This window comes from Jaculus jaculus, chromosome 1 (genome assembly GCF_020740685.1).
Source record: "Jaculus jaculus isolate mJacJac1 chromosome 1, mJacJac1.mat.Y.cur, whole genome shotgun sequence".
NCBI lineage: Eukaryota > Metazoa > Chordata > Mammalia > Rodentia > Dipodidae > Jaculus > Jaculus jaculus.
Window position 1 is genome coordinate 161,078,908 of NC_059102.1, and position 27,093 is coordinate 161,106,000.

The 27,093-nt window shown below is 40.7% G+C and overlaps 1 protein-coding gene across 3 annotated transcripts in view; it reads right to left on the reverse strand.

The window, feature by feature from the left end:
- Positions 1–27,093, reverse strand: part of C1H11orf80 (chromosome 1 C11orf80 homolog) — a 98,487-nt gene that overhangs the window by 37,108 nt on the left and 34,286 nt on the right. For all 3 annotated transcript variants that reach the window (XM_045148209.1, XM_045148201.1, XM_004656476.2), the window contains 6 exons: positions 20,076–20,159; positions 18,204–18,259; positions 17,444–17,515; positions 15,946–16,141; positions 1,639–1,789; positions 389–535 (listed from right to left, as the gene is read on the reverse strand). In XM_045148209.1, the coding sequence (XP_045004144.1) occupies positions 389–535; positions 1,639–1,789; positions 15,946–16,141; positions 17,444–17,515; positions 18,204–18,259; positions 20,076–20,159 (706 nt within the window). The remainder of the gene's footprint in view (positions 1–388; positions 536–1,638; positions 1,790–15,945; positions 16,142–17,443; positions 17,516–18,203; positions 18,260–20,075; positions 20,160–27,093) is intronic.

Below are 27,093 nucleotides of genomic sequence, written 5' to 3' on the forward strand. Positions count from 1 at the left end.
GACAAAAAGTTCTCAAGCCTTGATGCACATCAGAATCACCAGCCTCCCTCAGGTTCTCATGCTTGCACAGGAAACACATTTAATTGCTAAGCCATTTGTCTAGTCCTCACTGGAGTTCTTCATTTTGGGGTTTTGTTTTGTTTAGTTTTGTATCCAAGCCAGGGTCTCACTCTAGCCTGGCCTGACCTGCAACTTACTCTGTATCCCCAGGCTGGCCTCAAGTGCTGGGACAAAAGGTGTGTGCCACCACACAGGGCTTCCTCACTGGAATTCTTTATATAAATTCATCTAATCCAGATAGACATATATAGTATTGACACCACCCCTTTTTTTTATCCACTTAGCATTTGGCACACCTAAGCCAAATACTGTATTCTCCTACACATACCCCAGATTTCCATTTTCTGGACTGGAATTCCACTGCGGAAATCCACAAAGAGGAAAAGTAGCAGAGTTGATCCCTGAGGATCCACATCCTGAGGCTGAGTCTCCTCACTGGATTTCACTTGATAACTCACATCCGGAAGCACAAAGTCTAAAGCAAAAGATAGGGCACAAGTTTCTAAGGTAAATGAAGTCTTTAAAATGCTAAGTGACTAAAACACCTATATTCTGAGCAAAAATTTAGATCTCTTGTTGGGCTACATGAATTCCTGCCTCAAAAAAAGTTCAATTTAATTCAATTAAAAAAATAATGAGATCCCCAGAAATTCACCTAGGACATCCCTCTATTTAATGTTCTGATGGAGTGACATCCTATCGATTAAGATAAAACATTGATTCCTCTCAAAACCCCTTATGCCCTGATGGTACAGGGATACCTCCTCTATCCAATCTAACTAATAACTGTGTACTCAAGAACAAAGAGCCTTCTGTGGAGGCTTACTTCTTAGGTTCTCTTTGACATGCTGTTCATGCTAGGGGGCTTCAATTTTCTCATACTAGTCACAGTCCTAGAATACCTCCTCCCTTCTACTGGCTGTTTTCCTTAGGGCTCAAATGATCAGACTCCCTCCATATTTCAAACCTAACAATAGTCAAATTCAGAACTGCAAATCTCCTAGACATTACCCATGGCTGAATTGTCCTATTTCTCAGTTTTATTTATTGGTCCAGTTACTAATCATTCAATTCTTAGCACCACTCACCAAAAATAATTATGGTTAAATGCTACATGAGCAACACAGCCAGTTTTCTAAGTTTAATATTATTCAATCTGGCCTCTCTGTTATATTTTACATTTTTCTAAGTATTTTTATGATCATGTCCTCATATTATTAGGATTTCTCTTCTACAATAGCTCATAAGAGTCATTGCTCCCTAACCTACCTTTCTAAAGATCCCAAGTTGAAAAATTAAGGTAGAATAGAAACCTTCTGAGCTAGTCCCTAGGGAAGGCACCAGAAATAGATGAGGCAGCAGAAGGGAGAGAACAGAGCTGCCAAAACAGGCTCTGGCTGAGCCTCGACTATGGGACACATCTGCCTCATTCTAGGTGGACTAATTTGGTCAGATCCCACCCCCATATCTCAAGCCATTAGCTCATTGGGTCCTATTTTACATACACCTGCTATTTATATTCCTTTCATTTTTCTCATTCTTCAAGTTTTTACATTTCCATGCAAAAGGGGTGAATACCTCTATCCAAATGGAGATCCAAATTAGGCACCATACACAAGTGGTACTTCTTCCAGTTGATGAAGTAAGAGGTATCTTTGAAGACAGTGGTGCTTGGCTGCTCCTGATTTGATGATATCAGAGGTAGACCCAAAGGTCCATATAGAAATATGTATAGCAGCTAAAGAAAACTGCAGTTTTCATTTCTATGATGATGTATTCACTTGTCTAAAATAAAGTTACATATGGACCTTGTTCACATTTCCAGAAATAAACATATGTGCCATATAATTACATGTTCAGCCTTTCCCACACACTAAAAAGGTGTAAAGTACCAGAGCCAGATCCACTGGGATACTCAGATGTTTCTTTGGGCTTAATGAATGTGAGTTACAGATAGAGCAGTAGGAAAATGTATCTATTTGGCTTATTTGAGTGGCACCACAGGCTAACCACCATGCTAAGTTCTGGGGTACACATATGAATATCCAGATTAAAAACTATGCTCAAGTTACCATATTTATATTGTGAGAGATAGCCATAAAAACCAGCAAACTTAAACACAATGTGATACTTGAATGAAAGTATATACAAAGGGGCTGAAGATATGGCTTAGTGGTTAAGGCACTTGTTTGCAAAGCCAAAGGACCTAGGTTCAATTCCCCAGTACCCACATACAACCAGATGCACAAGGTGGCCCATGTGTCTCAAGTTTGTTTGCAGTGACAGAGGTCCTGATGTGCCATTCTCTATCTGCCTCTCTCTCTCTCATTCTTTCTCAAATAAATAAATTTAAAAAAAAACAATATATACAAAGGAGTTCTTTTTTTTCCTGGAAAGTATTTGAAAATATTTGGATTGAAATGGAAACTTTCTACCACTTTTTCCAACCCTATTCCCCAACCAATTCAAAGGAAAGCAAGCCCCTGAAACAGTTACTTCCCAGAATTCTTGCTTCCCTCCTCTCTCTCTCTCTCTCTCTCTCTTTAGGTAGGGTCTCACTCTAGCCCAGGCTGACCTGGAACTCATTATGTCATCTCAGAGTGGCCCTTAACACACCAAACTGGGGGCTCTCCATATCAGCACTACTGATACTTTGACCAGATTATTCTGTTGGAGGAGACTGTTCCATGTCCTATAGGATGGGGCATTATGGAAAGTCACAGCAGAATAAAGAGAAGCTGTACCCACAAATATAGCCTCTCTCACAAACTAGAGTAGTCTGCCGTCCAGAGTTAATTTTTTCCTAGTATTCATTCAAATTCTTTTTAAAAAATATTTTTAATTGATTTATTTGCATACAGAGAGAGCTAGAGAGAAGAGAAACAGAGAGAATGGGTACACCAAGGCCTCTAGCTGCTGCAAATAAACTCCAGATGCATGCACCACTGTGCATCTGGCTTTATGTAGGTACTGGGGAATCAAACCAGGCTTTGCAGGTAAGCACCTTAACTGCTAAGCCATCTCTCCAGCCTGTATTTATTTATTTGCAAGCAAAGAGAGAGAGAGAGAATGAGAATGGGCATGCCAGGGCCTCTGCAAATGAACTCCAGAGGCAAGTACCTCTTTGGACATCTGGCTTTACGTGGGTATTGGAGAATTGAACCCAGGTGGTCAGCTTTTGCAAGCAAGCACCTTTAACCACAGAGCCATCTCCCCAGCCTCATTCAGATTTTTTGTTTTGTTTTTCAAGGTAAGGTCTCACTCTAGCTCAGGCTGACCTGGATTTTACTATGTAGTCTCAGGGTAGCCTCGAACTCATGGTGATTCTCCCACCTCTACCTCCCAAGTGTTGGGTTTAAAGGAATGAGCCACTGCACCGGGCTCGCATTCCGATTTTTTTTTTCTTTTTTTTTGAGGTCTCCACCTGATGCTATGAAACACAAGTTTTTTCCACTTAACTGCATGGGGACAAAAACTATTTCTAGTTCTGTGAAATCTTAGGATTGTGCCTTGTCTGGAGCTCTGTTTCTGTATTTCTCTCTTCTTTAGTTTTTTTTCCACAAAGTTTAGCCGCCTAGATCTTCTGCAGTTTTGCACAGTGTCTAGTCTCAGACTCTAGTTTGGTATCACCTGCCTGCACTGTGGCTTGGAAATTCTCTGTACAGTATAGTGAGGAAATCATAGGTTTTCTTTCTAGAACCACTGTTCTGCGCTACTTATAAAATATATGGAAACCAGTGATTAATATAATTTGGATATTTCTGTTTTATTTTGAAATAGGGTCTCATGTATCCCAGGATGACCTTGAAATAACTGTGTTCCAGAGGATAGGAGGATGGTCTTAAACTGATCTTCCTGTCTCTACCTCCAGAGTGCTAGCATAACAGGCATGCACCTCACTCAATTCTGTGGGGTTTTTTGGGTTTTTTGTTTTGTTTTGTTTTGTTTTTGAGGTATGGTCTCACTCTAGCCCAGGCTGACCTGGAACTCACTATATAGTCTCAGGGTGGCCTCAAACTCACGGCGATCCTCTTACCTCTGCCTCCCGAGTGCTAGGATTAAAGGTGTGTGCCGCCATGCCTGGCAAGTTTTTTAAACTTTTTATTGACAACTTCCATGCATATAGACAATATACTATGATCATAATCCCTTCATACCACCCTCCCCTTTTCTGCTCCCAAATCCCCCCTTTCCTGAATCCCTTTTTCTTTCCAATTAGTCTCTGTTCTATTTTGATGTCATCATTTTTTCCCTCTTATTAAGTAGGCATTATTTAGGTAGCATCAGTCAACTGTGAGGTCATGAATACCAAGGCCACTTTGTGTCTGGAAGATAGTATTGTAAGCAGTCCCCCCACACCGTCTTTTAGCTCTTATATTCTTTCCTCCACTTCTTCTGCAATGGTCCTTGAGCCTTGGAGGGTGTGATAGAGATGCTTCATTTAGTGATGAACACACCACTGTCACTTCTCAGCTCTGTGGTGAGTTTTGAGTCACCCCAGTAGTCACTGCCATGTGAAAAGAGAAGCTTTTCTAACCAAAAGTGAAGAGTAGCATTAATATATGGGCATAAACATAAGTAGATAGAGGACAGTTTGGTGGGCATAATATATCCATTTAGCCAGACAACAGTAGTAGTCTCCCCCCTAAGGCTTATGACCTCTCCAGCAATAGGCTTTTCAGTACAAGGCAGGAATCCCCTCCCATAGGCCTAAAAGCCAATCAAAGAACAGCTTGTTTCCTCCACAGCAGATATGCTACCATTGTACCAGTCTGTACCTTTGGCCTGGCTGGCCAGCCATAAAGCTTTTAGGGTTCACTGCTGGTTAAGATCATTGATGACTTTTCTTCCCCAACAGGCTGCATAGCTGTTTCTAGCATCCTAACAGCTAGTCATCAGGGAAGAGGTTTCCAGCTCAGCTCCAACTTGATTTCTCAGTGACCTGCAGCCCCTACATGTGGGCTGCAACAGGGTCTTACCATCTAGTTCTGGTGGGCAACCAAGAGCCTTAGCAATAGTCTGTAGTGTTATGGGGGCATCAGAGGCTTCCTGACCAATAACTCAATGGAAGGCATCCCACCCTTGGCACTGAAATGTTATAGTCACACTCTATGACTTTTCAGCATATTATCCACCTCCACAGGATACTTCTGCCCAAACTCTCTTTTATCATATATATTATTAGCTAGTGAAGAAGTAGTTTTCCATATGGATTATTCATAACATTTTTAAAGATTTATTTTTCTTTATTTACTAATTAGAGACAGAGAGAGGGAGAGAGAGAGAGAACAGGCACACCAGGGACTCTAGCCACTGCAAGTGAATTCCAGACATTGAGCCACCTTTGAATTTTAGTATTTTATATTTTTAAAAAATGTTTTCCATTGAAAACCTATAGGCAATGAACATTCCTAGCACCTAGAATGTGCTCTTTAAATACCATAGCCTACTACAAAAAAGAAATGACTGATTCTTGACTTTGAGGAAAACCAGAATATTTTATTGGGTCTGGCTATGTGGGACCTGGTAAATGGAACCTGGACCCTTAGGCTTCACAGACAAGTGCCTTAACCAATAAGCCATCTCTCCAAGCCTCATAACATTTTTTGTTGTTGTCTTTTTTTGAGGTAGGCTCACACTCTAGCCCAGGCTGACCTGGAATTCACTGTGCAGTCTCAGGGAATCCCTGAACTCACAGCCATCCTCCTACCTCTGCCTCCTGAGTGCTGGAATTAAAGGTGTGTGCCACCACTCCTGGCCATAACATTTTGTTTTTTTAATTTTTATTTATTTATGTGTGAGAGAGGGGGAGGCATACAGGACCTTTAGTCACTACATACAAACTCCAGACACATGCACCCCTTTGTGCATCTGGCTAATGTGGGTCCTGGGGAATCAAACCTGGGTCCTTTGGCTTTGCAGGCAAATGCCTTAACTGCTAAGCCATCTCTCCAGCCCACTTTTTATTTTTTTTTTTTTATTTTTTATTTATTTTTTTTTTTTTTGTTTTTTCAAGATAGGGTTTCACTCTAGCTCAAGTTGACCTAAAATTCACTATGTAGTCTCAGGGTGGCTTTAAACTCATCGTGATCTTCCTATCTGTGCCTCCTGAGTGCTGGGATTAAAGGTGTGTGCTACCACGCCCAGCTCCAGCCCACATTTTAAATTGTGATTCACTCACCTCCCACCCATTTCTCTCCCCCACCCCTTCCCTTGATCTCATTTGTGTTTGATAGCTTCCTTGCTTTGTGACCCAATAAAATATTCTGGTTTTCCTCATATATTTCTAATCTAGGTCAAGAATCAGTCATGTCTTTTTTGTAGTAGGCTATGGTATTTAGAGAGCACATTCTGGGTGCTAGGAATGTTCATTGCCTATAGGTTTTCAATGGAAAAAACTTTAAAAATATAAAATACTACAATTCAAAAAATACTGTATTCAGGGCTGGAGAGATTGCTTAGTGGTTAAGGCATTTGCCTGCAAAGCCTAAGACCCAGGTTCAATTCCCCAGAACCCACGTAAGCCAGATGCACAAAGTGGCGCATGTGTCTGGAGTTCATTTGCAGTGGCTGGATGCTCTGGCATGTCCATTCTCTCTGTGTCTCTTCTCTCTCTATGCTTGCAAAAAAATAAATAAATACATTTTTAAATGGTATATTCAAGCTGACATTTTATTTATTTTTTTTTACTTATAAATAAAGGTAGAGGTAGGAGGTAGGAGGATCACTGTGAGTTCGAGGCCAGCTTGGGACTACAGAGTAACTTCCAGGTCAGCCTGGGCTAGAGTAAGACCTGATCACAAAACAACAGAAAACCAGGCAGTGTTTCATGCCTGTAATTGCTGTAGTCCAAGCTGACCTGGAACTCACTCTGTACCCCAGGCTTGCCTCAAACTCACAATGATCCTCCTACCACAGCCTCCTGAGTGCTAGGATTAAAGGTGTATATCACCACACCTAGCATTGACTATATTCTTGGTGGGATATATTTTAAGGATAAAATAAACTATAAAGACCTCTTAAAATTAATTTACTCTTAGCTGGAGAGATGGCTTAGCAGTTAAAGTGTTTGCCTGCAAAGCCAAAGGATCCCAGTTTGACTCTCCAGGACCCACATAACCCAGATGCAGAAGGGGGCACATGCATCTGGAGTTCCTTTGCAGAGGCTGGAGGCCCTGGCGCGCCCATTTTCTCTCTCCCTCTGTCTGCCTCTCTCTCTCTTAAATAAATAAAAATAAAATAAAGTTCAAAAAATTGGGCTGGAAGGTGGCTTAGCAGTTAAGCACTTGCCTGTGAAGCCTAAGGACCCCGTTCGAGGCTCAATTCCCCAGGACCCATGTTAGCCAGATGCACAAGGGGGTGTACGTGTCTGGAGCTCGTTTGCAGTGGCTGGAGGCCCTGGCATGCCCATTCTTTCTCTCTCTCTGCCTCTTTCTCTCTCTGTCTGTCACTGTCAAAATAAATAAATAAAAATAAAAATAAATTTAAAAATTCATTTAGTCTTGATTGCTCATAGTAATATTGGTATTTTATATTGCAATTATTGTACATACCTTTATGATAAAATAATTAGGCTAACATTGTTAGGAAACAAATTTTTCAGCATCAAATAAATGATCTTAAATTTTTAAAATGAAAAATTTTAATATTATTTAACTTTGTATGTATATGGTACATGTGTATATATGCACAGACAATCTCATTGTTCATTCTTTTTTTGTTGTTGTTCTTTTTGTTTTGTTTTGTTTTTATGAGGTAGGGTCTCATTCTAGTCTAGAATGACCTGGAATTCACTGTACTCTCAGGGTGGCCTTGAACTCACAGTGATCCTCCTACCTCTGCCTCCCTGAGTGCTGGGATTAAAGGCATGGGTCACCACGCCCGGCTTCACTGTTCATTCTTATTGTTAACATCTCTCTTCTGTATTTTTAATTTTTGTCTCTCTTCACTTTATTTTGCTAAAATTTTTGCTGTTATTTTGTTTTTGTTTTGAGACAGGGTCTTGCTATGTAGCTTAGGTTCACTTTGAATTTATAGCCCAGGCTGGAAGAATTCAAGAGCCTCCTGCCTCACTTTCCAAAACTCTAGGATTATAGGCCCATGCTACCAAATCTAGTTATCTTATTTTTCAAACTGTAAAGTCATCTAAATCTATGTAATTTGCTCTATTAAGCCTGTGTACTGAATTTCAATATTTACTATATGAATTTTTTTCTTTTGGTTCTATAGCTTCTTCTTATCAAAAGTACAGTTTTCAGTTTCCCAGTAACTCTTTCAAGCTTGGTGTTCATTTTCTTTTCTTTTCTTTTTTAATTATTGGTTTTTCGAGGTAGGGTCTCACTCTAGCCCAGGCTGACCTAGAATTCACTCTGTATTCTCAGGGAGGCCTCAAACTTATGGTGATCCTCCTACCTCTGCCTCCCAAGTGCTGGGATTAAAGGCGTGCGCCACCACACCCGGCAGGTGTTCATTTTCATAAGCACAGCATGCATAGGCTTTTATTGTAAAAATCAATGTCTGAGGCAGGCCCTGTGGCACATACCTGTAATTCAGCACTCAAGAGACTGAGGCAAGAAAATCATGAGTTTAAGGCCAACCTGGGTAACATACTGTAGAATCAGCTTAATCCAATATCAAAGTTTAAGATTTTCTTTTCTAGGAGACACAAAACATAGTTCATAGGAAGGATGGCTTACTTCAAGTTCACCTTACTCCTTAAAATGTAGTTTTTTAGTTACCCCTACCCAAACAGAGGTATTTTTCCATGTTTTTTTGCATGTGTTTGTGATGTGTATGTATATGCATGTTCATATGCATGTGGGCACATGTGTATGTGCACATTTGCACACATGTGTACAGAGGCCAGAGGTCAGTATCAGGTGTTGTTCTCAAGTCACTCTCTGCCTAATTTTTAAAAAATATTTTATTTATTGAATGCAGAGAAAAAGAGAAAGAAAGAATAAATGGGCGTGCCAGGGCCTCTAGCCACTGCAAACGAACTCTAGATGTATGCGCCACTTTGTGCATCTGGCTTTATGTGGGTACTGGGGAACTGACCCCTGGTCCTTAGGCTTTGTAGGCAATTGCCTTAACCACTGAGCTATCTCTCCAGCCCCTCTGCCTTATTTTTTTTTAATTTTTAAATTTTTATTAACATTTTCCATGATTATAAAAAAATATCCCATGGTAATTCCCTCCCTCCCCACCCCCACACTTTCCCCTTTGAAATTCCATTCTCCATCATATTACCTCCCATTACAATCATTGTACTTACATATATACAATATCAACCTGTTAAGTACCCTCCTCCCTTCCTTTTTCTTCCCTTTATGTCTCCTTTTTAACTTACTGGCCTCTGCTACTAAGTATTTTCCTTCTCATGCAGAAGCCCAATCATCTGTAGCTAGGATCCACATATGAGGGAGAACATGTGGCGCTTGTCTGCCTTATTTTTTTGAGACAGAATCTCTTAATAGAACCTAGAGCTCATCAGTTCAGCTAGATAAGTAAACCAGCAAAACCCAGATCCTTCTCTCTCTGACTTCCCAGTGCTGCCACATTCACATTCAAGTCCTCATGTTTTTTTTTCTTCCAAATTTTTAGTAACCACTTCCATGATTACAAAAAAATACCCCATGGTAATACCCTCTCTCTCCCCACTTTCGACTTTGAAGCTCCATTCTCCATCATACCCCCTCCCCATCTCAATCAGTCTCTCTTTTAATTTTGATGTCATGATCTTTTCCTCCTCTTATGATGGTCTTGTGCAAGTCCTCATGTTTTAAAAAAGTGGCAAGCACTTTACCAACTGAGCCAACTCCCCAGCCCATGCGAAGGTATTTTTAATAGCACCTCCAAGCTTAGCAGACCTTGAACTCTGGCTTTCTCGAACTGCACTGATCCAGAAGTACAACTTAGCCTTTAATTGGCCAATGACCCAAGGGCAAAAGCTCTGCTCTCTATAATTCCATTCTCTTTTAATCATGGCCCACACATTCCTCCCCATTGACTAACTCCTTTCATGATGTCTTACTGTATCTTTTAGTATTTAGTTTCAATGGAAGGATTAGTCTAAATTACTTAACTTACTATTTTCAGAAACTGAAATCCCACCAGAGCTTTTATAACTAACTCTATCTTCTTTAAAACATTACCTCCTGAGCTGGGCATGGTGGAGCATGCCTTTAATCCCAGCACTCGGGAGGCAGAGGTAGGAGGATTGCCGAGAGTTCGAGGCCACCCTGAAACTACATAATGAATTCCAGGTCAGCCTGGGCTGGAGTGAGACCCTACCTCAAAAAACCTTAAAAAAAAATTACCTCCCACCACGCATGGAGATACACACCTACAATCCTGGCTCTCTGGAGGCCAAGGCAGGATTGCAAGTATCAGGGCTATACACACAGACCCTGTCTTCAGAACAACTAGTAACAATAATAGTAACAAACTCATCAGTTTACACTGACAATATTTGAAATAACAACCCCACCATTCTCTAACCTGTCACCTGCTTTAATTTTCTCACTTCACTTATCACTAACTAGTATTTATTATTTGCTGGATTTTTCCACAAAAATGTAAACTCTGAGGGCTGGAGGGATACCTCAGTGTTAAAGGTGCTTTCTTACAAAGCCTGACAACCTGGGTTAAATTCCTCAATATCCATGTAAAGCCAGATGCACAAAGTGGCACCTGCATCTGGAGCTTCTTTGCAGCAGCAAGAGGCTCTGGTATGCCCATTCTCTCCCTCTCAAATAAATAAATAATATTTTTAAAAGACAAAATAAAAATCTTATGTAAACTCAGGCTGGAGAGATGACTCAGTGGTTAAGGCACTTGCCTGCAAAGTCTAATGACCCAAGTTCAATTCCCTAGTACCCATGTAAAGCCAGATGTATGGTACATGTGTGTGGAGTTCTTTTGAAACAACTGGAAGCCCTGGTGCATCCATTCTCTCTGTCTCTTCTCTCTATTCTTGAACATACACGCGCGCGCGCGCGCACACACACACACACACACACACACACACACATAATTTTTTTTAAATGGAAACTTTAAGAGGACAGAAAATCTGTATCTTATCTCCTCTAGATAATGGAATAGGGAGGAGAAGAAATTTATTCTTTTTATTTTTCTATACTATCTAAATGGTAAGAAAAGGCATATTTCAAACTATAAAATATCCATAGTCATTTTTGCTGTCCTTCTCCTTCCTAAAAGATACTCAGCTAACATCTAGTACCACACCCCTTGGTTCTTCTTGACACTGTTCTATGACTTGGTGTACTCTTTCAGCTTTAATCACATAACTAATACTTAACGAGCAGACATGTATCAATATCTACAGACGTCACATGAATTACTACAGTTTTCTTTCTTTTCTTTTTTTTTGTTCTTTTATTGTTTGTTTTTTGGTTTTTGTTTTTAGAGGTAGGGTCTCACTCTAGCCCAGGCTGACCTGGAATTCACTATGTAGTCTTAGGATGGTCTCAAACTCACAACGATCCTCTTACCTCAGACTCCTGAGTGTTGGGATTAAAGGCGTGCACCACCATGCCCAGCTTTACAGTTCTTTCACTTAAAAAGGCACAAAAAAACAGCTCCCCTAATAGCAACCACAGAACTTTAGGAGTTTAAATAAACAAATATATGGTATACCATTATCTCCATTTTAAAGCTGAGAAAGTAAAGGGTTAGGCTGGTTGAGTAAATTGCTTCCATGGCACCGCATTTGCATTCCTGTACCGCACTCTCATCACACAGCTACAGTGCATTTGTCTGTGGCATGAACTGAAATGATAAAGATCTGTATCTCTATATTTGATCACTTCCAATTTGCAGACACAGCTGCTTGCCATCTTTAAAGCATGTCCTGAAAGTACTATTATTTCAACATGTTTAAGACAAGCTCATCTTCTTCATCCTTCAAATTTGCTGTCCACAGAGAACTCTTTTCACAGCTTTATAAGATCTACATACCATACAATTCCTCCATTTAACATGTATAACTAAAAGGATTTTTAAAGACTTTTTAAATTTTTATTTATTTATGTAGTATTTATTTACTTGAGAGAGAGAAAAAGGCAGATAGATGATAGATAGATAGATAGATAGATAGATAGATAGATAGATAGATAGATAGATAATAGAAAGGAAGGAAGGAAGGAAGGAAGGAAGGAAGGAAGGAAGGAAGGAAGGAAGGAAGGAAGGAAGGAAGGGAAGGAGGGAGGGAATGGTCATGCTGCTGCTGCCAGGGCCTTTAGCCACTGCAAAAGAACTCCAGACACATGTGACACCTTGTGTATCTGGCTTACATGGGTACTGGAGAATTAAACCTGGGTCCTTAGGCTTCTCAGGCAAGTGCCTTAACCGATAAGCCATCTCACCAGCCCACTAAAAGGATTTTAGCAAATCCAAAGAGCTGAACAACCATCACCCTCAATTAGAAGATTTTCATCACCCTGAACAGGGTTCCTCCCATCTTTTCTTTTTTTTTAAATTTATTTATTTATTTATTTATTTGAGAGTGACAGACACAGAGAGAAAGACAGATAGAGGGAGAGAGAGAGAATGGGCGCGCCAGGGCCTCCAGCCTCTGCAAACGAACTCCAGACGCGTGCGCCCCCTTGTGCATCTGGCTAACGTGGGACCTGGGGAACCGAGCCTCGAACCGGGGTCCTTAGGCTTCACAGGCAAGCGCTTAACCACTAAGCCATCTCTCCAGCCCCTTTTTTTTTTTTTTTTTTTTTTTAAGTAAGGTCTCAGTCTAGCTCAGGCTGACCTAGAATCACTATATATTCTCAGATGGCCTCACACTCACAGCGATCCTCCTACCTCTGCCTTCCGAGTGCTGGGATTAAAGGTGTGCACCACCACACCCGGCTTCCTCCCATCTTTTAAAAAAGTTTATTTGTGAGAGAGACAGATAGAAAGAGGCAGATAGAGACACAGAGAGAATGGGCATGCTAGGGCCTCAGCCACTTGAAATTGAACTTCAGATGCTTGCGCCACCTAGTGGGCATGTGTGACCTTGTGCTTGCCTCACCTACTTGGGTCTGGCTTACATGGGATCTGGTAAGTAGAACATAGGTTCTTAGGCTTCACAGGCAAGCGTCTTAACCACTAAGCACTTCTCCAGCCCCACATCCTTTTTTTTTAGTTTGTCAAGGTAGGGTCTCACTCTAGTTCAGGCTAACCTGGAATTCATTCTGTAGTTTCAGGGTGGCCTCAAACTCACAGTGATCCTCCTACCTCTGCCTCCTGAGTGCTGGGATTAAAGGTGTGAGCCACCACACCTGGCACCACATCATTTTGTTCTTTTTTTTAATTATTTTATTAACAACTTCCCTGACTATAAGCAATATCCCATGGTAATGTCCTCCCTCCCCCACTTTCCCCTTTGAAACTCCATTCTCCACCACATTCCCTCCTCCTCTCAATTAGTCTCTCTTTTATTTTGATGTCATCATCTTTTTCTCCTATTATGATGGTCTTGTGTAGGTAGTGTCAGGCACTGTGAGGAGCACGTTGTAAGGAGTCCTACCCTTTCTTTGGCTCTTAGTTCTTTCCGCCACCTCTTCCATAATGGACCCTGAGCCTTGGAAGGTGTGATAGAGATATTGCAGTGCTGAGCACTCCTGTCACTTCTTCCCAGCACCATGGCCGCATTCTTTTTTGTAAATTTAGGTACTTGAGATTGAACCCAAGGCTCACACATGCTAGACATGCTCTACCACTGAACTATCCCTAGCCCCATTTAAGTTTATATTTTGAGATAAGATCTTACTAAGTTGTCCACATTGGTCTTGAGTTTACTTTATAGCTCAGGCAAGCCTTGAACTTGTGATCCTCCTGCCTCAGTGTCCTGTGTAGCTGGGATTACAGTTTTATGCCACCAAACCCAACTGGACATAGAAATTTTAACCTCAGGGCTAGGGATACATTTCAGTTGGTAGACTGCCTATCCTGTCCTGGATTTGAGCCCCAGCAACACCTAAACTAGGTATGGTACTACATGCCTCCTAGTACTCAGGAGGTAGAAGAAGGAGGATCAGAAGTTCAAGGTCACCCTTGGCTACATAGTGAGTTACTTACCAGCCTGTGATACATGAGACACTGCCTCAAAAAAAAAAAAAAAAAAGAAAGAAAGAAAGAAAGAAAGAAAGGAAAGAAGGAAGGATGGAAAGAAAGAAGAAAGGAAGGAAGGAAGAAAGAACAAAATCATGTCATCAATTTCACCATTTCTTTCCTCAGTCTTTCATTATATTGATTCTTTCCAGGGATAAGTGTTACCTTTCTATATACACATTTTTTTTTTAAAAAAAGTAAAACAATTCTTTAAAAATATTAACATAAACATTATTTTACAGTTGTTCTAGAGGTTAGAAATCTATGAGACAGAAGGGTTGGATTCATTCTGGAGGCCCTGGCCTTGAATTCACTTCCTTGTCAAGCTGTCTACTTCGTCAGCTCCTTCTGCAGCTTCCACTGTCACAAGTCTTCTGCCCATCACACTTTTTTTTTAAATTTTTATTAGCATTTTCCATGATTATAAAAAAATATCCCATGGTAATTCCCTCCCTCCCCCCCCCCCACACTTTCCCCTTTGAAATTCCATTCTCCATCATATTACCTCCCCATCACAACCATCACACTTTTAATTCGGGTGCTCATTAGCTTTTTTGTTTGTTTGAGGTAGAATCTTACTCTAACCCAGGCTGACCTAGAACTCACTCTGCAGTCCCAGGCTGGCCTCAAGTTCACATAAATTCTCCTACCTCTACCTACAAGTGCTGGGATTAAAGGTGTGTGCCACCATGCCTGGCTTTATTTTATTTTATTAGCTTTTACCCTGGTTTACTTATTTACCTCCTAGCTTTTCTCCTTCATCCTACTAGTGCAATCCTGTGTGATAACTTTTTTTTTTTTTTTCTAGGTAGGGTCTTGCTCTGGCCTAGGCTGACCTGGAATTCACTACGTAGTCAGTCTCAGGATGGCCTCAAACTCACAGCAACCATCCTACCTCTGCCTCCCAAGTGCTGGGATTAAAGGCATGTGCCACCACGCCTGGGTTCCTGTGGCATACTCTTGCCAAAGCATCCAGTGGTTTCCCATTGCAGAAAATAAAGGTCACACTCCTTATTGTGGCCCTTGAGATCTGCCACATTCAATTCCAACTATTTTACAACTTCATCTCTCCTCCTTTAATCAGCCTTTATATTTTACGATTCCCTGGTAAAATTTTGAAGCCTGGCTTTCATATTATATTATACTTTTACAGAAATCATGTGTGCTTCTAGAGAAATAATTTTTTTTTTTTGAGGTAGGGTCTCACTCTAGCCCAGACTGACCTGGAATTCACTATGGAGTCTCAGGGTGGACTCGAACTCACAGTGATCCTCCTACCTCTGCCTCCTGAGTGCTGGGATTAAAGGCATGTGCTACCACGCCCAACTAGAGAAATAATTCGTATATAAAGGCTCTCCAAGAATTGGGATATAAAGGCTCAGGATCTAATGCGGAAGAGATGACGGAAAGAATGTAAGAGCCAAAGGAAGGGTAGGACTCCTTACAACATGCTCCTCCAGACATAAAATGGCCTGGATATCCAGGACCTCACAGCATCTGACGCTACCTACACAAGACTATCATAAGAGGAGGAAAAGATCATGACATCAAAATAAAAGAGAGACTGATTGAGATGGGGAGGGGATATGATGGAGAATGGAATTTCAAAGGGGAAAATGGAGGGAGGGAGGGTATTACCATGGGATATTTTTTTATAACCATGGAAAATGTTAATAAAAATTGAGAAAAAAAAAAGAATTGGGCTATAAAAACCCGTCTTCAAAAGCATTTAGATTGAACTTGTCATCAAAAGGATATGGAAACTGAAGCAATCCTGTTCAGATGGCTGGGAAAGACCTTTGGGCTGGGGCACAGAGCAGCAGCTGGAGTCAGTACCAGTTGTCCTAACAAGTCCATGCCAGCCATGTCATCAGGGATGTTAAGTGCTACTGGATGTCCTAGCACTGGGTGGATTCTGCTGCAGTGTGACTCAGTTGTACTCAATTTTGGTTTACTGTCAAAAACAAGACAAGATAAATTTAACTTTTTTTCCCTCTCAAATTATTTAATGAGGCATTCAAAATTCCTTTTATATTATAAAGGTGTATACAGCCTTTTGACATTGCAACATGATGTTGTCATCTACAAATATGTTGGGCCACATTCATAGCTATCCTGGAACACATGTGGCCCATAGGTCACAGATTAGACATGCCTATAAGTTATTCAGTATTTACATAGCCATAGAGCCCACTATATCAGGTTTTTAAATTTTTTTAAGAGAGAAAGAAAGAGATAGACTGAGAATTGGTGCACCAGGGCCTCAGCCACTGCAATCAAACTCCAGATGCTTGTGCCACCTAATGGACATGTGTGACCTTGTGTTTGCTTCACCTTTGTGCATCTGGCTTATATAGGATCTGGAGAGTCAAACATGGGTCCTTAGGCTTTGCAGGCAAGTGCCTTAACTGGTAAGCCATCTCTCTAGCTCTTTTTAATTTTTTCTATTTTTAAGTTATTATTATTATTATTATTATTATTATTATTATTATTATTATTAGTTTGGTTTTTCGAGGTAGGGTTTCACTCTAGCTCAGGCTGACCTGGAATTCACTATGTAATCTCAGGGTGGCCTTGAACTCATGTCGATCCTCCTAACTCTGCCTCCTAAGTGCTGGGATTAAAGGTGTGCGCCACCACGCCCGGCTCTATTTAAAAAGAAATTTTTTTAGAACAAGTGAGAGAGTCAGTTTTGCCATCATAAGTAACTTGTGTCTCACTTAGAGAACCAATGACAGAGAAGAAAAATTGGCATTTCAATGATGGTATCATGGTTCCTGTTTTGCCTGTCTCTAAATGACAGTTTCTTATTCTCAAAAGCATTTTGTCCACTACAGTTGCTCTATTGTTCTGGCCAGAAGTTTCCAAGATCAGCATTGTGTGTGGTAGTGGTGGTAGGGTCTGTGAATCACAAATGGCAGAAAACTGGCCCCAATGATACTTAAAGTCTGCTATCACATGTGCTTTAACTTTTCTTGCATAGGTCTGAGGTTACTGTTTGATAAGAGTAATGAGGGGGGAAATTAGGCTAAAATTCTCTCCAAGAAAGGATCTAGTTAAATTTTATGTTTCTTTACTTTCTAGTAGCTCCTTTCTAATACTTTTTCTATTTAGAAAGGAGGGGAGGAGAGAAAGAAGAAGAAAGAAGGAAAGGAGGGGAAAGAGAAGAGAAGGGAGGTCATTTCTAGCCTCAACTCACATACACTCAAAATAGGACAGAAAAACACAAAAAGGGATGGCAATTCCTTTGCTTCACCTCATATAATGCTGATTGTCTGTGACAAGAGCAATTCCATTGGATAGGCTCAAAGTAGGTTCGTTTTCTATCCTGTAAAGCAAAGACAAACTAAGCCATTCTCAAATCAGTCTCTGCTTGATACAACTTTTGTCCCACCCCAAAGATTAGTAGAATTCAGAGGCTCAGTAACCAAAAGGAAAATGTACCTTTTTTGGGGGGGGGGAGGTAGGGTCTCACTCTAGCTCAGGCTGACCTGGAATTCACTATGTAGTCTCAGGGTGGCCTAGAACTCACAGTGCTCCTCCTACCTCTGCTTCCTGAGTGCTGGATTAAAGGCATGTGCCACAATGCCTGGCTGGAAAATGCAACTTTTTTTTTTTCAAGGTAGGGTCTTGCTCTAGCCCAGGCTGACCTGGAATCCACTATGTAGTCTCAGAGTGGCCTTGAACTCATGGCAATCCTCCTACATCTGCCTCCTGAATGCTGGAATTAAAGGCGTGCACCACCATGCCCAATGGAAAACGCAACTTTTAAGTCCCACAGTGTTAGAGAAAAACATGAAAGGTTTAGAAATACCCACTTACTATTAAAAATTAATATTCAATAAGAAAATGTGAAGACATCAGAAAATTAGTTTCAAGTCAGGTTTATTGATTTTGGATCAAGAAATCAACCTTTGAACCCACTGGAAATAGGACAGTAGTGCCTGAGGGCAGGGGGGGGGGCGGGAAACTGTAGAGCTACAGTACTATTTTAAGTTATGGACTTAAAGACTTACCCAAAGATGACTGTGGAGAGGATTCCATTTACCTTTACATTGAAATTAAACCTTATCTGTAAGACAATAAATGAGGTGTGAGATTTTACGTGGGCTAGGATAGAGATTATAAAACTTTCAGGAGCTAGGGAGACTAAAGGTGCTTGTTTGCCAAGCCTGCCTGCCAAGGCTTAATTCCCAAGCACCTACGTCTTGGTGCAAAGTGGCAGATGCATTTGTGATCTCAAGAAACCTACACCAATGGGAGGCAGAGCCAGGAGAATCCAAAGCTCATAGGCCTGCTAGTTGGACAATTCACTTGCATCAGCAAGAAACCCTGTCTCAAAGAAAGTGAAACACAGACACCTTGGTTATGCAATCTATGTGCTTGTCTTTCTTCAATCTCCCATACCATGGGGCAGATCCTCACACACTAGAACTGAGTTGTTTTGGAAAATCAATAGAACCCCCAAACAAAATACCCCAAACTTCCTGTCTAACTGAAAACTTGTACCTTTCAACTTAGCCCTTTCTCTCACCTTCCTCCAGCATCTGGTAACCATCATTCTATTCTCTATTCAACTTTTTAAGATCCTAAATATAAATGAGACCTTGTGGTATCTTTTTTTTGGGGGGGGTGGTATCTTTCTTTCTGTGTCTGGCTCACTTGAAGTAATAACAAAAATCTGGGAGAGATGGCTTAGTGGTTAAGGAATTTGCCTGCAAAGTCAAAGGGCCCATGTTTGATTCCCCAGGACCCACATAAGCCAGATGCACAAGGTGGTTCACGTATCTGGAGTTCATTTGTAGTGGCTGAAGGCCCTGCCATACCCATTCTCATTCATTCTCTCTCTCTCACTCTCTCTCTCCCCCTCTTTCTCTCTCAATTTTTGCCTGGGACTACAGAGTGAGTTCCAGGTCTGCCTGGCCTAGAGTGAGACCCTGGCTTGAAAAAAATTGCAAGTTCAGTGGTAGGATAAACACACACACACACACACACACACACACATACACACACACACGAGTGGAAAAGAAGAGAGGAGGGGAGGAGAGGAAAGAGAAGAGATTGCCTTAACGGCATAGAAACTACATTAACTCAGTAATCATTTTCACTGAAAAAAATCATAACCTTCTATCTACTGTAGAATGGGGGTAGTTTGAAAACATGACTTAACCAAGAGAAGCAAGACTAGGCAAAACAATTAGGTAGTTGCTACTTCATCCTCAAATACTCAATTCATATTGTTATAGGTATGAGACCATTAAAAGAAAAGAATAAGGGCTGGAGACATGGCTTAATGGTTAAGGTACTTGCTTGCAAAGCCAAAAGACCCAGGTTCAGTTCCCCAGGACCCACATAAGCCAGATGTACAAGGTGGCACATGTGTCTAGCTGGAGGCCCTGGTGCATCCATTCTCTCTCTCACTCCCCTTATCTCAAATAAATAAATAAGATAAATTTTTAAAAATTAAAAAAAAATAACAAGGCTAGGGAGATGGCTCATCAGTTAAGTATGCTTCCTGTGCAAGCATAAGAACCTGAGGAAGCCTGAGACTGCCTGAATTTGAATCTCCAGAGCCCATGTAAACAGCTGGGCATGGCCATGCACAGCTGTCACTGTTGTCTTGTGGGGAATGGAGACTGGAGAATTCCTGGGGCTCAAGTACACCAAGCTCTGGCATCAGTAAGAGACTCCATTACAAAGAAAAAAGTCAAGTGAATAATAGAGGGGGTCATCCAATGTTCTCTGGTGGGTGCAAGTGAGCCCATGGGGTGCTGTATCAACACATACACATGTATGCAACACACACACACCACATTATACCACAAAGTCTACACACTCGCAAAAAAGGAGGAAGGGGCAGAGGAGGTGAAGAAAGAAGGGCAATTTACCTTGTGGTGTACTATGACAATTTTGTGTAAAAACTGCTTTATAACCAGGCAACCTGTCTTCAAAGTTCTGAGCTTTTCATCAACCTGTAATAAGAAAAAGCAACCTATAACCACATATACACAAACCCAAAAGCACAAATGAGTCAAACAGGTAATTTTTCCTATAAAAGTAATTATACTTCAAGATGCTTTTGGATACCCAAGGACAAACAACTTTAAGAATGAGAAATGTACAAAAAGAGGGAAAACAGCTATCACTTCAAAAGACATCTTTTGGGGCTGGAGAGATGGCTTAGCGGTTAAGCGCTTGCCTGTGAAGCCTAAGGACCCCGGTTCAAGGCTCAATTCTCCAGGACCCATGTTAGCCAGATGCACAAGGAGGTGCATGCATCTGGAGTTCGTTTGCAGTGGCTGGAAGCCCTGGTGTGCCCATTCTATCTCTCTCTCTATCTCTCTCTCTGCCCCTTTCTCTGTCACTCTCCAATAAATAAATAAAAAATAAATAAATAAAAATAAACAAAAGACATCTTTTTTTACACAAAGATCAGTTTAAAACCTCAAATGTCATAACCACCTTTTGTAACAAAGTTAAAAGTAATTCAAGGGCTGGAGAGATGGCTTAGCAGTTAAGGCGTTTGCCTGCAAAGCCTAAGGACCCAGGTTCGATTCTCCAGGTCCCACGTAAGCCAGATGCTCATGGCCACGCATGTATCTGGGGTTCACTGGCATTCCCATTCTCACTCTCTCTTTCTCTCTCTCCCTCTCTCTCTGACTCTAATAAATAAATAAAAATAAAATCCTTAAAACAATAAATAAAAGTAGTTTAAGAACTGGGGGAGATGGCTCAGTGGTTAAGGGCACTTACTTGCAAATCCTGCTAGCCTGGGTTCAATTCTACAGTACCCATGTAAAGCCAGATGCACAAAGTGGTGCATGTGTCTGGAGTTTGTTAGCAGTGACAAGATGCTCTGGCACACCCATTGTCTCTCTCTCTTTCTCCCTCTCTCTCCCTCATTCAAATAAATAAATAGCCAGGAGTGGTGGCTCAGCACTTGGGAGGCTGAGGTAGGAGGACTGCCATGAGTTTAATCTCAGCCTGAGACTATATAGTGAATTCCAAGTCAGCCTGGGCTAGAGTGAGACCCTATTTTGGAAGAAAATAAATAAATAAATAAATAAATAGGGCTAAAGAGATGGCGTAGGGGTTAAGGTACGTGCTGGATAAGCCCAAGGATCCAGGCTGATTCCCCAGAACACATGTAAAGCCAGATGCACAAGGTGGCACATGCATCTGGAGTTCATCTGCAGTAGCAAGAGGCCCTGGCATGCCCATTCTATTTGACTCTCTCTCAAATAAATAAATACATAAAATATTTTTAAAAACAATAAATAATTTAGTATTCTTCAAATTAATTCAGAAAGGAGCTGATAAAATAATTATATGTTTATTATCCTAAGTGCTCTGGGACAATTTGTATAAGAACCACAGGGCAGTCAAAGGAGTGACACTAAAAGGAACTTATTTTTGAACATCAATTTATAAATCCAAATATTTATGTTTTTTAAAAAATCTACAGGGTCTGGGGATGTAGTTTGGTTGAGAGTTTTCTTAGTGTGCACAAAGTCCTGGCTTTGATCTCCAGCACTGCATAAAGCCAGATGTGATAGTGCCCAACTATAATTCAGGACTCAGGAGATAGAGGAAGAGGATCAGAAGTTCAAGGCTATTCTCAACTACACAGTGAGTTTGATGCTAGTCTGGGTTCCATAAGACCTGATGAAAAGAGAGGAGGGAAGAGGAGGGGAAAGGGAGATAAATGGGGGAAGTTATATGACATATTTAACTTTTTAAAATATTTTATTTTTATTTATTTATGTGTGTGTAAGAGAGAGAGAGAGAGAGAGAGAGAGAGGACAGGGCCTCTGGCCACTGCAAATGAATTCCAGATGCATGCACCACCTTGTGCATCTGGCTTATGTGGGTTCTGGGGAATTGAATCTGGATCCTTAGGCTTTGTAGGCAAGCACCTTAATCACTAAGCCATCTCTCTAGCCCTTAACTGTTTAAATCTTTATAAAATATTTATATGCAGATATGTTTTCCTTATCTACCTTACAGAATACTTTTTTGTTTACATTCAACTTTTAAAATATATTTATTTATTTGAGACAGAGAATAGGTATGCCAGGGCTTCCACACACTGCAAACAAACTCCAGGTGCATGTGCCACCTTGTGCATCTTGACTTACATGGGTCCTGGGGAATCAAACCTGAGTCCTTTGGCTTTGCAAACAAGTGCCTTAGCCACTAAGCTAGCTCTCCAGCCCTATATTCAACTTTAAAAAAAAATTATTACAACAAACTTTGTATGGATACATCATGTGTTGGTACCATCATTTTGCTCATCCCTGCCCCCATTCTGCTGAGGGCAGAGAATACTTTTAAGGATCTTTATATGTGAAAAAATATATTGTACACATTAATGATAATAGGTACGTGAAAACCTGATATGCGATAAGCATTATGTAGATTCTTTTCTACCCTCTTTTTTTTTACCTCTCCTTCTGCTGTTACGTAGATTCTATATGTTCATTACCTCACAACAGTTTTGTAAGATAGCTATTGTTATCTCCAACTTGTAAATTTTATTAATCATTTTATGTATTTATTTATTAGATACAGAGGGACAGAGAGAGAGAGAGCGCGCGAGAGAGAAAGAGAATGGGCATGCCAGGGCCTCTAGCCATTGCAAATGAACTCCAGATGCATGTGCCATGATGTGCATCTGGCTAATGTGGAACTTGGAGAATCAAACCTGGGTCCTTAGGCTTCGCAGGCAAGTGCTTTAACCACAAAGCATCTCTCCAGCCCCAACGTGTAGATATTTTTAAAGAAAGGCTCAAAGAGAGCTGGGGAGATAGATCAATAGTTGAAAGTCCTTGCTATTTAAGCCTGACGACCAGAGTTTGAATCCCCAGAACCCACATAAATCTAGATGCAAATGCATATGCATCTGGAATCTCAATGTACCTTTGGCAATGGGAGACAGTCAGAAGAATCACAAAGCTTGCTGGCCATTTAGCCTGGAATTCACAACTACAAAACAAGAGAGACCTTGTCTCAAACAAGGTGGAAGGTGAGGACCAACATCCCAAGGTTTTCTTCCGACCTCCACACTTACTACAATACTGATATACATACATATACACATACAAAAATAATTTAAAACAATATTTGGAGCTGGAGAGATGGCTTAGTGGTTAAGAAGTTGCCTGTGAAGCCTAAGCACCCTGGTTCGAGGCTCAATTCCCCAGTATCCACATAAGCCAGATGCACAAGGTGGCACATGCATCTGGAATTCATATGCAGTGGCTGGAGGCCCTGTTGTGCCCATTCTCTCTCTCTCTCTGCCTCTTTCTCTCTCTGTCTGTCGCTCTCAAATAAATAAATAAAATTAAACCCAAAAATTAAAAAACAATATTTGATCAAATTTCTAAAAAAAATGGATAGAGGATTATTAGAAAATAAAGTCAATTTTTCAAAATTGATCATATGCTGAACCAAATTACAAATTTCCACTGTAAAGGGTTCTGTTCATATGGAACATACTCTCTGACCAAAGAAAAAAAAATAGAATCAAACAACAGAAAGATAGCCAGTAAATTTTCCAGTATTCAAAAATTGCACCATACTTTTGAGGTATAATTTAATATACAAATGTTTCATATCACTCACTGAATATTTGTGTATGCATACATCTGTGCACTTCCTATATTTAAATTCATAAACAGGTAGCATTTTGTGTATGGTTTGTTTTCCACAACATGAAGTCTGTGATATGTTTTTTTTTTTCCCCAGAAAAAATAAAGAAAATTCAAACAAGTCTAGGACTTTCCACAGTAACTGTTACATATATATAAATATATCATAGTCATATCCATCATTAAAAAATCAGGGCTGGGACTGGAGAGATGGCTTAGCGGTTAAGCACTTGCCTGTGAAGCCTAAGGACCCCGGTTCGAGGCTCAGTTCCCCAGGTCCCACATTAGCCAGATGCACAAGAGGGTGCACACGTCTGGAGTTCGTTTGCAGTGGCTGGAAGCCCTGGCGCGCCCATTCTCTCTCTCTCCCTCTATCTGTCTTTCTCTCTATGTCTGTCGCTGTCAAATAAATAAATAAAAAATGAACAAAAAAATTAAAAAAAAAATCAGGGCTGGAGAGAAACTTAGCAGTTAAGGCATTTGCCTGCAAAGCCAAAGAATATAGGTTCAATTCCCCAGGACCCACACATAAGCCTGATGCACAAGGTGGCACATGTATCTGGGTTCATTTGCAGTGACTAGAGGCCCTGGTATGCCCATTCCCTCACTCTCTCTATCTGCCTGTTTCTCCTCGAAAGGAAAGAAAGAAAGAAAGAAAGAAAGAAAGAAAGAAAGAGAGAGAGAGAGAGAGAGAGAGAGAGAGGGAGAGAAAGAGAGAGAGAGAGAGAGAGAGAGAGAGAAAGAAAGAAAGAAAGAAAGAGAGAGAGAGAGAGAAAGAAAGAAAGAGAGAGAGAGAGAGAGAGAGAGAGAAAGAAAGAAAGAAAGAGAGAGAGAGAGAGAGAGAGAGAGAGAGAAAGAAAGAGAGAGAGAGAGAGAGAGAGAAAGAAAGAAAGAGAGAGAGAGAGAGAGAGAGAGAGAAAGAAAGAAAGAAAGAAAGAGAGAGAGAGAGAGAGAGAGAGAGAAAGAAAGAAAGAAGGGAGGGAGGGAGGAAGAAAAGAGGGAAGGAAGGAGGCTAGAAGGGAGGGAGGGAAGGAGGGAGGGAGAAAGGGAGGAAGAAGAGAAGAAAAGAAAGAAAGAAAGAAAGAAAGAAAGAAAGAAAGAAAGAAAGAAAGAAAGAAAGAAAGAAAGAAAGGAAGGAAGGAAGGAAGGTGGGAGGGAGGGAGAAAGGGAGGAAAGAAGGGAGGAAGGAAGGAGAGAAGGAAGGAAGGAGAGAAGGAAGGAAGGAAGGAAGGAAGGAAGGAAGGAAGGAAGGAAGGAAGGAAGGAAGGAAGGAAGGAAGGAAGGCAGGCAGGCAGGCAGACAACATTTAGTATAGGAGGCTGGGAAGATAGTTCAGTTGGTAAAGTGTTTGCTTCACAAGCATAAGGATCTGAGTTGAATCCACATAAAAATACAAGAGAGACAGACAAATCCCTGGGGCTCACTGGCCAGACAGACAAGCCTAATCAGCAAGCTCTGGGCCAATGAGAGACCCAATCCCAAAAACAAAGTGAATGGCATTCATACAGAACACCACCAGTGATTGTCCTTTGATCTTCATATGCACATGCACACATATGTACAAACACTTGCACAAACATGTACTCAATTTATATATTTATTTACTAATAAAACACTAACATAGGGCTGGGGTGATAGCTTGGTAGTGTTTGCCTCACAAGCATGAGAACCTGAGTACAATTCCCCAGAACCCACATAAAACGCCAACTGTGGAGGCATGCGCTTGTTATCCCAGGGTTGGGAGGCAGAGATAGGCAGATCCTTGGAGCTTATTAGCCAAATTATATATGCTCTATTTTCTTTGGTTTTAGATTTTTTTTCTACAGGAAACACATGTAATGAGGGGAAAGAAAAGAGAAACTGTCTTGCTCATAACAACTTCTTAATCTTTCAAGTGTCTTGAATCCCTTATGCCTAGAGATTACCATTTGATCCAAATCCATTTTCAGCCTCATCAAGACCTCAAAACCAGGTTGGAGAGATGGCTCAGCAGTTAAAGGCACTTGCTTGCAAAGCCTGATAGCCCAGGTTCAATTACCCAGTACCCATATAAAGCCAGATGCATAAAGTGGCACAAAATACAGAAGCTTAGGATTTTAAAAGATCTTAAGCTAGGCATGGTGGCACAAGCCTTTAATCCCAGCACTCAGGAGACAGAGGTAGAAGGATCACCGTGAGTTTGAGGCCAGCCTGAGACTACATAGGGAATTCTAGGTCAGCCCGGGCTAAAGTGTGACCTTACTTCAAAAAAAAATTTTTTTTAAAAAAAAGAACTGTCAATTAGCCAAAAAAGATCTGAAAACATTGACCTCTTCCCATTGGACTAGGTGCCCTTCCTTCCCCTATGCTAGGACACACTCAGTGCTCACCTCTATCATGATATATATCACACTGTTCTGTAATACTTAGATGTTTCCCTTTATATTCCAAACTCCTTGAGATCTAGCTCATGGCCTAGGACTCTGTACCTATGAGACTCTCTGCACCTATAGTACCTAATATAGCATGACTAACTTGAACAGACAGGTTTCTGAATGGATGAGTAAATGAATATTGAAATACCACTGACCCATATGAGTCAGACTTTGGCTCAAGTTCTAATACTTCCACTTTCCTATGACACTGGGAAAGTCAGTCCAATTTTCCAAATCTCAATTTTATTATATTTATCTGTAAGAGAGGGTGGTAGTCCTTATCCTTACCCTATCTACCTGATGGAGTTGTCAGGAGGCTTAGATAATATTTGTAAATGTTAGGTATGTGAATTATTATTACTTGTTCAGACTGGCTAAACACATGATCTCATTTCTTAGAATTACTTTCCTTGGTTCACTGGAACCACCTTTTTATTGCTCCTTGATATTAGTAGTTTCAGAGCTGACTAACCATTAATTGTTCCAGATTGTTTACCTTTCATTCCCTTAAAGAAGATAAGGCATAGTCAGGAGTATCTGTTGTCCTGATATTGTTTATACCAGCACTTTCAGAAAGAACATATAACTATTCAAACGTAGAAAAATGCTTCCCAAGTGCTTTTTTTTTTTCATTCTATCATATTGGCAATACATTTAGAGACCACAGTTTTTTAAACTGCTGTTTTCATTCCAAGACTGTCACTTTTTTCTGTTTTATTTTTAATTTATTATCTTTATTTATTTGAAAGAAGAATGGGCATGCCAGGACCTTTAGCCACTGCAAATGAACTCCAAATGCATTCACCACCTTGTGCATCTGGCTTACATGGATTCTGGGGAAT